Source organism: Salvelinus sp. IW2-2015, linkage group LG14 (genome assembly GCF_002910315.2).
Source record: "Salvelinus sp. IW2-2015 linkage group LG14, ASM291031v2, whole genome shotgun sequence".
Classification (NCBI taxonomy): Eukaryota; Metazoa; Chordata; class Actinopteri; order Salmoniformes; family Salmonidae; genus Salvelinus; species Salvelinus sp. IW2-2015.
In genome coordinates, this window is record NC_036854.1 from 43,378,128 (window position 1) to 43,390,891 (window position 12,764).

Genomic DNA, 12,764 nt, shown 5'->3' on the forward strand with positions numbered 1-12,764 from the left:
TTGGAAAAACATTCCAGGTGAAGCTGGTTGAGAGAATGCCAAGAGTGTGCAAAGCTGTCATCAAGGCAAAGGGTGGCTATTTGAAGAATCTCAAATATAAAATATATTTAAATATGTTTAACACTTTTTTGGTTACTACATGATTCCATATGTGTTATTTCATAGTTTTAATGTCTTCACTATTATTCTACAATGTAGAAAATAGTAAAAATAAAGAAAAAGCCTTGAATGGGTAAGTGTTCAAAAACTTTTGCCCCGTAGTGTATATTCAATGTGCGAGACAAAATTGAGGCTACGATTATGAAGTTGGAGCTCTCTTCTGTCTACAGGACAACACACAGGTCTTTCCATCATTGTATTATTTTTTGTGTGGAAATTAACTCAAGCTTACGGACATTGTAAAATGTGATATAGCGAAGCACCTGAGTGAGTTGGGTGCACAATTACGCAGGTACATAACCAAAACGAATGACACAAACAACTGGATTCGTTATCCCTTTCATGCCCTGCCTCCAGTTCACTTACCGATATCTGAACAAGAGAGCCTCATTGAAATTGCAACAAGTGGTTCTGTGAAAATTGAATTTAATCAGAAGCCACTGCCAGATTTCTGGATTGGGCTGCGCTCAGTTTCCTGCCTTGGCAAATCGCGCTGTTAAGACACTGATGCCCTTTGCAACCATGTGAGAGTGGATTCTCGGCCCTCACTAGCATGAAAACTAAATACAGGCACAGACCGTGTGTGGGAAATTATTTAAGACTGAGACTCTCTCTAATACAACCCAACATTGCAGAGTTATAACCTGTGGTTATTCACAATTTTCAATGAACAAATAGTTTTATATGTAAGATGCCTAAATAAAGAGCAAAATTATTGATTATTATTATTATTTGTGCCCTGGTCCTAGAAGAGCTCTTTGTCACTTTCCCACGAGCCGGGTTGTGACAAACTCACACTCATTCTTATGTTTAATAAATGTATCGTATAGTGTATGTGTGGCAGGTTTACAATGATCCCTGGTTCGAATCCAGGCTGCATCGCATCCGGCCGTGATTGGGAGTCCCATAGGGCGGCGCACAAACTGGCCTAAGCGTCGTCCGGTTTTGGCCGGTGTAGGCCGTCATTGTAAATAAGAATTTGTTCTTAACTGACTTACCTAATTAAATAAAGGTTAAATTTAAATAAGTATAAAGCATGTGCGTTCACACACACGGCATTTTGTTTTAATCGGCTTCAACTAGCAAGTCATTCTGTTTCTCCATTCATCCTTAGACATAAGGTGACAGTGCTTCACTGAAAGCTTTAAACAGAAATAACCTCTTTCTTTTAGCTCTAAACAGACTCTTTCACCCCTGTGCCTAATTGCCATAGTTTATAATTGGCCAGCTCTGATGGGAGCTAGTGGTCGTAAAGTGTTGTTTGTCGATCACACATCAACATCACACTGACGTCCCTCGGTGCCTGCTAAGACTACAGCCGTCCGAGGACTGTGTGATTGATGGCGGCTCCTCCACCCATCTCTATATGAACCCCATCTCTAGTTCTTCATGCTCAGTAAGCAAAAACAAACGACGCGTTTATTCAATCTTAGACGCGTGTTCATTTGGATACCATTTACCCATTTTTTTTGCTTGGTTGCTCATTTTCATTGTTGCTCCTCCTTAGTCTAGAGATATAGTGTAGTAAAGACGTTAACCTGGGCTCAGTCGTGTGTGCTTGTCCCAGGGTCAGGATTGACGTATTGAAGGAAGGCCTGTAGGAAGCGTGGTGGCCATGGCCTTTCAGTAGAGACACCACCATCAATCATCTTTACTGTGTGCCGTCTCTCTCCTGTCTCCCTCTTTCTTTCCCTCCCTCTACCTACCATCTCTCCCCCCTCTTCTCTACCTGCTCCACTTCTCTCTCTGACTGATGGCTTTATGCTCCATGGTCATCCATCCCTCCATCCAATGGAGCTGGAGGCTCCGTCTCTCTTTCTCTCGCCATCTATCCAGTCAGCCTTTTTTATTTATTTGTTACAACCCCAGGCTTAGATGGGAGTTGGATGTTTTGCAGGCCATGCTTGACCTGAATTCAAATAGCATTTGTATAGTGTCGAATACCTTGTGTGGTTCGACTGAGCCAGACTGGAGTGTTGCACCTTTGGGACTATTCCATTGGTTCCATTTCGTCAGGCAAGCTCGATCGGGCAGCAGCTAAAGCGTTTTAAAGAAAACCAACGCTATTTGAACCCAGGTGGGTATGTCGCATGCATAGAACCTTGGAGGGCTCTGCTTACGTCCCGAATGGCACCCTATCCCCGTGTCAGACACATTTTCCTAAGCAGCAATAGTATAGCCTTGCTGTCATGCGTGACGAGGAGTTAGCAAGATGGCAGAAACAGATCTAGGACCAGCCTAGTGATGGTGTCAGAGGGTCAGTGGTATGATAGATGAGGCGTGGTGAATCTGTGTCTACCCTGCTGGTGCTGCCCCCAGGCTCGTTCCTCATAGCTAAGCTGACACTGGCTGTGTCCCAGATGGCATCGTATTCCCTACATAGTGCACCACTTTTGACCAGAGCGCTATGGGCCCTGGTCAAAGGTAGGGCACTATATAGGGAATAGGGAGCCATTTAGAACGTAGACACATCCACGTGTTAGCCTGGCCTGGGAAGAGGAGAGGTGTGCCAGACTCAGACCAGCCCGATCCATTCTATATGGGCCCATGTGGCATAGATAACAGCCACAAAACACCTGACCTCACCAGCGTGACCAATAAGATAGATGGACCATGTATAAAGACCAGTTGGTGTTTTGACAGCTCTTTCTCACTTTCACGATCTCGTTCCCTCTTACTTTTTCTCTCTTTCTCAATCCTTCTTTCTCTCTCCATCTCACGTTTTCTCCTTCTCTCGCTTGCTCTCCTTCAATCTCTTACTTTCTCTGTCTTTCTCTCTGTCTCACAGGGCAGGGAGCAAAACAAACCCGAGGTGTCCCCATTGCACATCCAGAACCCCTTTGAGCCAGCGCTGAACGTCAGTAAAAATGTTAACGGAACGCAGCTGGAGCGCTTCGTGGCGCTGTGTCGGGAGAGCGCCTGGATGCTGCAGCAGCGGGAGTTCAACGTACCGCCCAGAGGCAGCAGTACCGGAAACAACGCCCCCTGGGGCCTGGCAGCGCTCCTCATGCCCTCGGTCTCCCAGGTGGCCGGGGTTAAAAGTCGTAAGAAGAGGAAGAGGGAGCCGGCCAGCGAGAGGATAAAGGGCCTGCTGGAGTCTCTAAAGAACAGGGAGGTGAAGAGCTAGAGAGCGGCCATGCAGTACAGCCCCACTAGAGGTCACTGGTGAGTTCTGGGTCTATGGGTAACAGTGGCTATGTACCCTATCATGGCCGTAAAGAATGGACATGTGAGGACTTGTCCAATTGCTTTTCACACAACTGCAAATAACCGATCAGAGCCAAACCAAGCTGTACTGATATGGCTTGCGCCATGGTTGCTGCAACCTACCTGAAAAGGACAATGTGACAACAGTTTGGTTTTGTTCAGCACGGTAGTGTGAAAAGGGTACCAGTGACCAGATGCTCGTTATAAGAAAGTCCGACTACTCTACATGGCGACGTTTGCACATCGATGTACATAAAGATATGATCGATGTAAAGATCGATGTATATAAAGTTATAGCGTCCGCTGACACCGTTTTCTTTGTATACATTTAGATCAGATGTTTTTTATTAAAGATCCTAAACAGTAATTCTGAAAAGTCATTCTCTCATGGCTAACTACCAGGAAGTTTGAAAAGGCAGGCTGAGTGGGCGGGGAGCTTATATTCATGAGCTCGCCTTGACTGACAGCTCTTTGAAACGCCTATGTCAAGCAACTTGGATGCTGTGAGCAGTGTTGCAGTGAAATTATCTCAATCAAATTTGGTGACACAAAGCAACTCAAACAACACTGAAATTGCATCAATTAGGCCTCCTGAGTGGCGCAGTGGTCTAAGGCACTGCATTGCAGTGCTAGCTGTGCCACTAGAGATTCTGGGTTCGAGTCCAGGCTCTGTCGCAGCCGGCCGCGACCGGGAGACCCATGGGGCGGCGCACAATTGGCCCAGCGTCGTCCGTTTTTGCATCATCTACATAGATTTTTTATTATCTGCCATTTTGGCATGTCTCTTATGATGTGGTTCACAGCAACACTGATGGCTGTGTTCACTTGGCGAGCCCTAGCTAGCCAGTAACTAGCTAACACCAGACACAGATGAAAGGGGAAACGTATAAGTATCTTTGCCATAGATGAATAAGGTAAAATCTCAATAAGATTCTGACACCCTACAGTCAAATTTTGGCACCAGTAGAGTAGCTGTCGAGCCTCTCCGCAAACACGCCTTCTCTGTTGTTGGTGGTACTTATTTAAATTAGATAAGAGAATATCATGTTACCATTGTTGTATTAAAATTTGTTAAATTGATGTCCCCTTAATAATAAATCTTAAGTGATTGACATGGGGAGGGGACCAGTAACTTTATGATCCGACTTTATCAATGTAGAAGAAACAGTCATTTTTCATACTTTGATCTGGTTTCCTTCAAATATCATCACATTTCATGAAAAACATCATTTTGACTGTTCATGACCTTGAAATCAGTGTCACAAAATGGACTAAGACTTTTTAATGACAAAATAAAAAACAGTTGTGGTCACGTTTATTGAAATATGTTTGGTGGATGATGAGCAGTATGACAGTCACTCATTCAATGTGCTAAAGGGGTCTGTTATTTCTGGATTCAACTTTCACCATCAACCGTCGAGAAGCAAATGTTCGCCCCAAATGGTACTCTATTCCCTATATAGTGCACTACTTTTGACCAGAGCCCTATGAAAAGTAGTGCACTACATAGGGCATAGGATGCCGTTTGGGACACCAAAGATGCACTCATGCTAGCTTGTTAGTCAAGGCCATATTTAAACACTTAGTTCATACCGTTGGTTGTCCAGTCAGTCTGGAGCAGAGAGGAACCAGAGGTGTGGTTATTTTGTTAAAATGAATTGACCTCTTCCTGGCTACTGGTTAAGCTAACATGTCAAATATGTAGCTAGAGAGTAGGCACATTCCACTTTAAACACGGGTCCTTCGTTTTCTCGGTGGAGACGGAGAGAGACGGGGCCTTAATGTTGTTTTTACAGAATCTGCTCACACTGCCTGATTGCCAGTCATGTTAATTAGAAATGTGGCATTTCCAAGCCAAGCCCTGATAAGCTTGGTGAACTGTGTACACAAGATCAGGCCATTTAGACCGTTATTTCATCAAAACTTCTTGCCACCTAAGCACTCTCTGAGAATGACCCCCTACTCACTGAATAGTTTGCCGTTAGGGAAAGGGAATGTGTGTTTTTTTCCCAGCTACTGTACGTTTCTGCCTCATTTGCGGTTCTTCAAACCATAGAGGTACTACTGTAGGACTCATGCTAAAAAAGTGGGTGTGTTTGAGACTGTGAGAGTGGGTGTGTGCATGAAGGTCCCAGGAGATTGGTTCAGGAGCAGGAGTGTGCGGTGGCCCCACAGCTGTTTTTCCGCTCTGTGCAGCAGGAGGTTAGGGGGTGAAAAGGGATCCAGTTTTAACAGTTCCTCCTCTGAGATGGAGAGGAGCACCAACTGCCTCCTCTCTCACACACACACACTTTATACACTGATTGACTACATACACAAATATATTTTATACACTCACGCCAGGATAGCTTTGAACTTCTCTCCTCTCACTGATTCTCCCCCCCCTCTCTCCCCGTCTGAGTAGCTGTAGGTTTAGAGAGCTTGTGTTTGAGGTTTGTTCAGGAGGGTGCAGCTCAACAGAACGTTGAGATAGAAATTAATTTATCAAAACATAATCAGATTTTCCGTCCAGTACTTAATTATGACTGGCGTGCTATTAGGAATGTATTCTTACACAAGAACAATGATTTAACATGACAAACTCTTCCCTTGGATGCATCGCTATCTAGGTACCGTAGGTGTTCATGTGTAATACAATCGTAGTTTCTGACCATTTGCGGACATGAGCCAATACTTCCTCAACAGAGAGGTGGGAAGGTTCCGGGTCACAATAATACTGTGTTATACCTTCTCTTAATGTATACCTATGGTATGTAACTGACTGGTTCTTTCAGTAGGTAGCCCACCCGCATGTCTGTCCTCTGCAGAAGTAGTACCACTCCACAGAGAAAGAGCGGCTGTTTCCGAAATGATAGCCTATTCCCTACATAGCGCAGTACTTTCCCATATGGGCCCTGGTCAAAAGTAGTGCGCTAAATAGGGAATAGGGTGCCATTTGAGAGACACTCCTCACTCTCTGTGCAGGGGTACTCCTTCTGAAGAGGGTGCAGTGTGTCTAGCTGCTCTTGGGATTCTCAAGGGGTGTGTTTGGCTAACCTGCCAGCGCTGGCCCCCATCCTCAGTGTCTGCGGGCAGCACACTGTGGGCTCTGATTTATGAGCCAACATGGTGATAGGTCCGCGCTGGATTGGGATACTCAGAGGAACTCGGGAGGTTCTAGCGACGAACAAGCCGTGGACGTGATCAGTCAGGCCTGGGTTCAAATAGTATTTGAAATCTTGCAAATATTATTAGTGCTTGTTTTAGCCTGCCTACAGTGCTAGCTGGAAGGGGGTCTCTGTTGTACAACTGTTTTATTGCGACAGTACAGGCAAGCTCAATCAAGCCCAGCTAGAATAGTTGAAATGATTTAATATAGTTGAAGCCAGGTCTGGTCAGTTTGTTACTTGGGGATTTTCTTGGCTCCAAGCTGCTCGCCCTTCAGAGCCTTAAAGGAATTTAAAAGGGTGGATTGAGGGTTTGAAAAACGGAGGGATTGGAGCAAAAATCAGATGGAAAACAGGATTAAAAAATGGTCTTGGCTTGCAGTTGGATTTGGAATTCCACTTTTAAAAGCTTTTATTTTGCAAGCTTTTAACAATTTTGTTTTTTTTGTTTTTATTTTTTTACACTAAGATTAAATGTATCCTTTTAAAACCTGGTGTGAAATAGTTGACCATGGATAGCGCAGGTTTTATTTTATTTTATTCTATTTTGTAATTTGTTTGAAAACACATTCCAGTGCTATAGTGTGTCTGAAATGCCACCCTATGTCTCAGATAGTCCCCCGGCACTACGTTTGACCAGGGGCTCGTGGGGCCCATAGGGCTCTGGGCAGACGTAGTGCGCCATATAGGGAATAGGCTGCCATTTAGTCCTTATTTGGCCTCTAGAACAACGTTGATCAAACCATCTGATCCATGCTAACAGCACTCCCCAGGCTCCACACACATGTTGCATCCCAAAATGGCACCCTATTCCCTATATAGTGTTCTACTTTTGACCGGCTCTGGTCAGAAGTAGTGCACTCTACAGAGTAGGGCTATGACGATACCAATATCACTTTTTTTCCCACTCCAAAAATGAGAACACGAAGCAGACCAAACTATTTGGTCCTTTAAAAACCTGCTTTATGTAGAATAGTGTGCTACAGCTTGATAAATACATGTGACTCTGGATGACAACGATGTTTAAAGAAGTTAAATCCGGTTCATGTTTTGTTTCCTTGCCACGATACTAACGAGTATCATGATACTGGTCTCGTCAGAACCCTGATATAGAGAATACGGTGCCTTTTGGGTCGTACTCACAGTTTACAGAGACCTGTGCGTAGTGGAGAAAGCTTATCTCCAATCACTTCCCCTCCCAGTTCCATGAATTGTTCTGACAGCGTTGTCCGGGGCTATTACATGGGTTCCGTGTGTTGAGGGACAAATGGGACAATCGTCCCAAGTCTCCCAGGCAGTGTATCTGTGTATAGCTCCACCAATCCTCTTTTTAATCCACACCACCCGCTCCCCCGTCATCCAACCAAGCAGAATTGGCCCTCTCCCAACTCCTCTCTCTCTCTTCCTCTACTGCTACCCACCTGTCTATCTCGCTCTCTCTTTCATATATATTGTATATGCCATTTAGCCTGTCTCTCTCTCATGGGAGGGGTGTAGGTAGAGCAGACTCGGGTCCCATGAGGTTATCAGTGTGTGTATCTCCTCTCAAGTTCACCTACTTAGTTGCGGTGGCACGTCAGTCCAGCTTTCATTTTCAGTCACTGAAAGCTCCCAGGTCTGGGAAAAAAACTAGCTATCGCAGTTAAACTATAGAAAACCGTTTTCACCTCTAAGAAAGCAGAGTAAAGGTAGCCATTGGCGACTCGGCCAACAATGTAAGCAATGTGTACAGTGGAAGGGAATGCCTCTGTCTCACTGTACCAAAAGGGCAATTGCTTCAGGTCAGGGTTCAGGGCGCTCTGCTGCCTTGCCCTAGTTGGTGCCTGGCACAGGTTTGGTAAATGAATTGAATGGTGGCACCGTAGTTGTTTGCACCTTTTATATCCATCATAGCAGACCTAGGGTGGATGACCGAGAAGGCCACCCATTCAGTAGCCTTCTATTGATTCAATATCTGTATGGCTTTAATTAATAAAACGAACTGGAGTATGGGCCCACGCCATATACAGACACCGTTGTACCAGATACCCACCCCTACCGGAATGAAGGACAAGGGGTGAGTCTGTCGCCATGGTAACGCCCTCTCCGGGAACACTTTCACAGCCTCTCAAATGGCACCCTATTCACTATATAGTGCACTTCTTTTGACCAAGGCCCCGGCTCCTGATCAAAAGTTGTGCACTATATAGGGGATAGGGTGCCATTTGCAGCTGCTCGTTGGAAAAGGATGTGATGGCAAAATGTTTCCAACATTGTTACTGTACATCCTGGCTTTGGTTAAATCCAGCGTGGTTTGGGATGAAGATTGGGACTGGTAGGCAGGCTACCGTACTGCCGAGTTGAATGCCCTGTTAAGGGCAGCTGTTTGGTCCCCCCTGGTTGGTTGGTCTCAATGCAAAGCTCTGTGTGCCCAGTGTGGGCCTTTCTGTGGTTGCCCTGGACACTGTTAGGATCCAGGATGCATCCAGGTGGGTTGAACAGTCTGTCCATGGGCTGAGGGAGGGGGTAGCTGGAGAATGGCTCTATGCCAAAGAGATGATCAGAACCCGCCAGAGCCAGATCTCCTCCCTCTCTTTTCATAATCAGCCAGAACTGAGAGAGAGCCTAACTCCTGGCTCCCCTACACACACACCTCATCTCCACCTCCCATTGCTCTAATAAACCACCATACTTTAAGACTGTCTGACCAACCACTATCAGGGGACACAATTACCACCACACCAAATATAGCCTTCTTGGGATCCATTCATCCTTTTAATCTGACTTCTGTTGTACCATATCACTTCAATTAGCCAAACACAACTGTTTCCCTCTCCTGTTTGGACCAGCAGAATGAGGGCAGTGAGTAAGTTTGAATAACAAGGGGCTGTTAGCTAGCTACAATACCATATGGTAGTCTGATTCGTTTAGTTCACTTTTCCTATGACCGCTGATTCTGATCAGGATTCATTGTTACTGGAAGACTGACTGACTAGACTAAAAAGAGGAAGCTATTTAAGGAATTCAGCGACCACATACATCTGAAATTAATCGTCCGAGGAGGAGGAGGGGGTCTAATGTATTTTGTGGAATTGGACTGGTGGGGGAAGGGAGGTGGCCTATACTCCGTATAGAGCATGAACAATACCATTGAAGGGAAACATTTAGCAGGGAGGGAATAGGAATGAAATGTGGTGTGAAGAAATGGAGTAAAAGGAGGGACTACTAGTCTGATTGTAGTGACAGAGCCTCAGAATATGTGGGTTTATGGTTTCCCAGAATGAATTCCATTACGCACTGTACTGCATGAACAAACCACAGCCAATGAAACCTAAGACGGCACATAGGAAGGGTTTCTGCTGCTGGGGTCTGTGTTGGTGTTCAGAGACGACGCCGAATGTCACCCGCCTTCTGGCTGTGCGCATTGAGAGCTGTGGGTGTGGACAAACACCTTTTTATCTGGTCAGCTTAGCTGGGACAGAACAGGGCATGAAGGGTGTGAGAGGTACAAAAGAGGCCCTGTCTGAAGCAATTTTTCACACCCACCGTCAGAAGTAGGGTAGCTTTGCTGGCTGGGAGACATGACTCTCTGTTGTCAGCTGTCTATTGTCTCAGTGGACAATCAGTGGCGTAGATACAGCAATCTTTCACTGGTCATTGGTCACACCCCCGCAGTGTGGTGAGTTCCGTGTCCACTCTGCAAGATCTGATTGGCTGAGGGACTTGAGAGTACGGTGGAGGAGAAATGGCATACAGATGAGATGCAGAATGCAAGTTGAGTTTTCTCCTTATTTCCCGGATATGTCCTCCCTCTTATCCTCAACCTCTTTTTTTTCTCTTCTTTTTTTTCTGCAGATCAGGGAAAATATGGAAAATGCTGATATAATACGCTGCCCACCCCCCCTTTACTCTCTCTGTCTACTTGCCCCCCCCTATTCCCACATTCCTGATTGGCTCCAATTAAATCCGTCCTAGTTTAGCTTGTGTAATTAAAGTTCTATCGGCTTCCTGGTGCAGGTTCAGTTTCTGGTTAACGAAGGCTCCATCAACTCATTACACACATACTCACTCACAGAGCTGTGATTACTTCTTGTTAAAGCCTCTGGGATGTGAGGACTTTACAGGTTCATTACTGTCTGATCTAGGATCAGGTCCCCCCTGTCCTTTATGATCTTATTATCTGAAAGGTGAAACTGATCCTAGATCAGCACTTTTTTATAATAAATGTTATTTGCGCATCCTCTATTCTGAAGACAAAAGTTGTTTTGGCTCTACTCCACCACTTTGGTTTTGAAATGAGGGTATTTTCATCCATAAGGGGTGAACCGTTTAGTCATTTTTGTACATAGAGTAGTCCACCATTTTTAGGGGACCAAAAGTAATGGGACAAATTGACTTGTGTATGAAAGTAGTCAAGTTTAGTATTTAGTCCCATATTCCTAGCACGCGATGACTACTTCAAGCTTGTGACTTTACAAACTTGTTGGCTGCATTTGCTGTTTGCTTTGGCTGTGTTTCAGATTATTTTATGCCCAATAGATATGAATGGTAAATGATGTGTTGTTATTTTGGAATATTATTATATTATTATTACAAAAATATTATTTTGTTATTTTATTGTAAATAAGAATAGAATATGTTTCTAAACAGTTCAACATTAATGTGGATGCTACCTCGATTACGGAAAGTCCTGAATTAATTGTGAATAATGATGCGTGAGCAAGTTAGACGCGCAAATATGATACCCCAAGACATTCTAACCGCTCACCATTACAATAACAGAGGTTAGAATTTCTGAAGGGTTATGATAATTCACATGGATGCTGGCCCATAATTACTCAAATGCTTCCGACAGTTGTCAAGATGTCCTTTGGGTGGTGGACCATTCCCGTTCAAAGACACTTTAATCTTTTCTCCTGTCCATTCACCCTCTGCATGGCACACATACACAATCCACGTCTCAGTTGTCTCAATGCCTTCTTTAACCTGTCTCCTCCCCTTCTACACTGATTTGAAGTGGATTTAACAGGTGACATCAATAAGGGATCATAGCTTTCACCTGGTCAATATATGTCATGGAAAGAGCAGGTGTTCTTAGTGTTTTATTCACTCAGTGTGTATTTTCTTTTGCAGTATTTATCATCAACATTTCATGAATTTTAACCAAATTCAAATGGACTTAACTCCATAATTTCAAAACTTACTACATGTTATTATACATCATTTAAAAGCCCTTTTCATAGAGCGTGTTACAAACTAGACTGTAGGTAGTAACTTACTTTTAAGAGATCGTGATTGGGTATAAATAGGCGTTTTGGCGATTTGGTAGGCTAAATTCATTGTACTTCTCCTTAATTTCCATTTCCTGAAAGTCAGACTCTTCCCACATGCCAACTCATTTCTTTCAGCTTCAGAAGACTCTGCATTCACCAAGTTTTATATGCATTCTCCAGACTTTTTTATTTTATACAATTGTGATATGATTAAGTGTAAAAAAATAAAAAATAAATTGCCTCAGTGTGTGACACCTCGTCTTAAATGCATGAGGGTGATGGTTTGTAGTGTGATTTCCTGTAGATCAGTACACCTGCTTAAAGATGTTAGTGCCTCATTAGAAGGGCATCTGTAGCAGCAGCCCAGTCCCAGTGACAAGGAAGACTGACTGGGCTTCAAGGATGACAGGCTGTAAGGCAGAAACAGGTCTGTGATCCTGTGATGTCCCAGGTGGAGCTAGCTACTGGGGTCACCCTCGGCTACTGCCTTGAAACATTTGTGTCCCCGTTAATACCTACCTACCTCGTTCATTGGAGGACACCATCAGTAGGCCTAAGCTAGATGATGGCATTGTACAACAGCTTCCAGGGAACACTGGGCCCACATCTCCAGCCATGGCCCAGCCCAGCACAGCAAAACCCAGACCCATACAAACAGTCCATCCCATCCTATCCCAACCATCAGCTGTACTGTAGGGCTTCAGCTGCCCACAACGCATCTCTTGTTACCAAATATTTGGATTCTGGAATTTGCAAAGTAAGCCTGTCCGAGCCAGGAAAACAACATCAACATCATGCTGGTTCTTGGCATGGCCTCTTCTCTTCCTCAACTATTATACCCAGACAGAGCTATCGTGTTACTTAATGAACCCCATTAGGAAGAGTAGCCTCTGTTGGGCCTCCAGTGGGTCTGCTCTGTGCTCTCCATCCCTCCCTCCACTGGCTGGTTGGGTTGCTGGGCCACATTACTGTCTGTCTGACAGCTTAATGACACCCCCCC

At 44.6% G+C, this 12,764-nt stretch overlaps 1 protein-coding gene across 2 annotated transcripts in view; it reads left to right on the forward strand.

Annotated features, from left to right (window-relative positions):
• Positions 1-3,731, forward strand: part of mtpap (mitochondrial poly(A) polymerase) — a 31,168-nt gene extending 27,437 nt beyond the window's left edge. For both annotated transcript variants that reach the window (XM_024000499.1, XM_024000500.1), the window contains one exon: positions 2,948-3,731. In XM_024000499.1, coding sequence (XP_023856267.1) covers positions 2,948-3,286 — 339 coding nt within the window. In that variant the 3' untranslated portion in view covers positions 3,287-3,731. The remainder of the gene's footprint in view (positions 1-2,947) is intronic.
• The last annotated feature ends 9,033 nt before the right edge of the window (positions 3,732-12,764 follow it).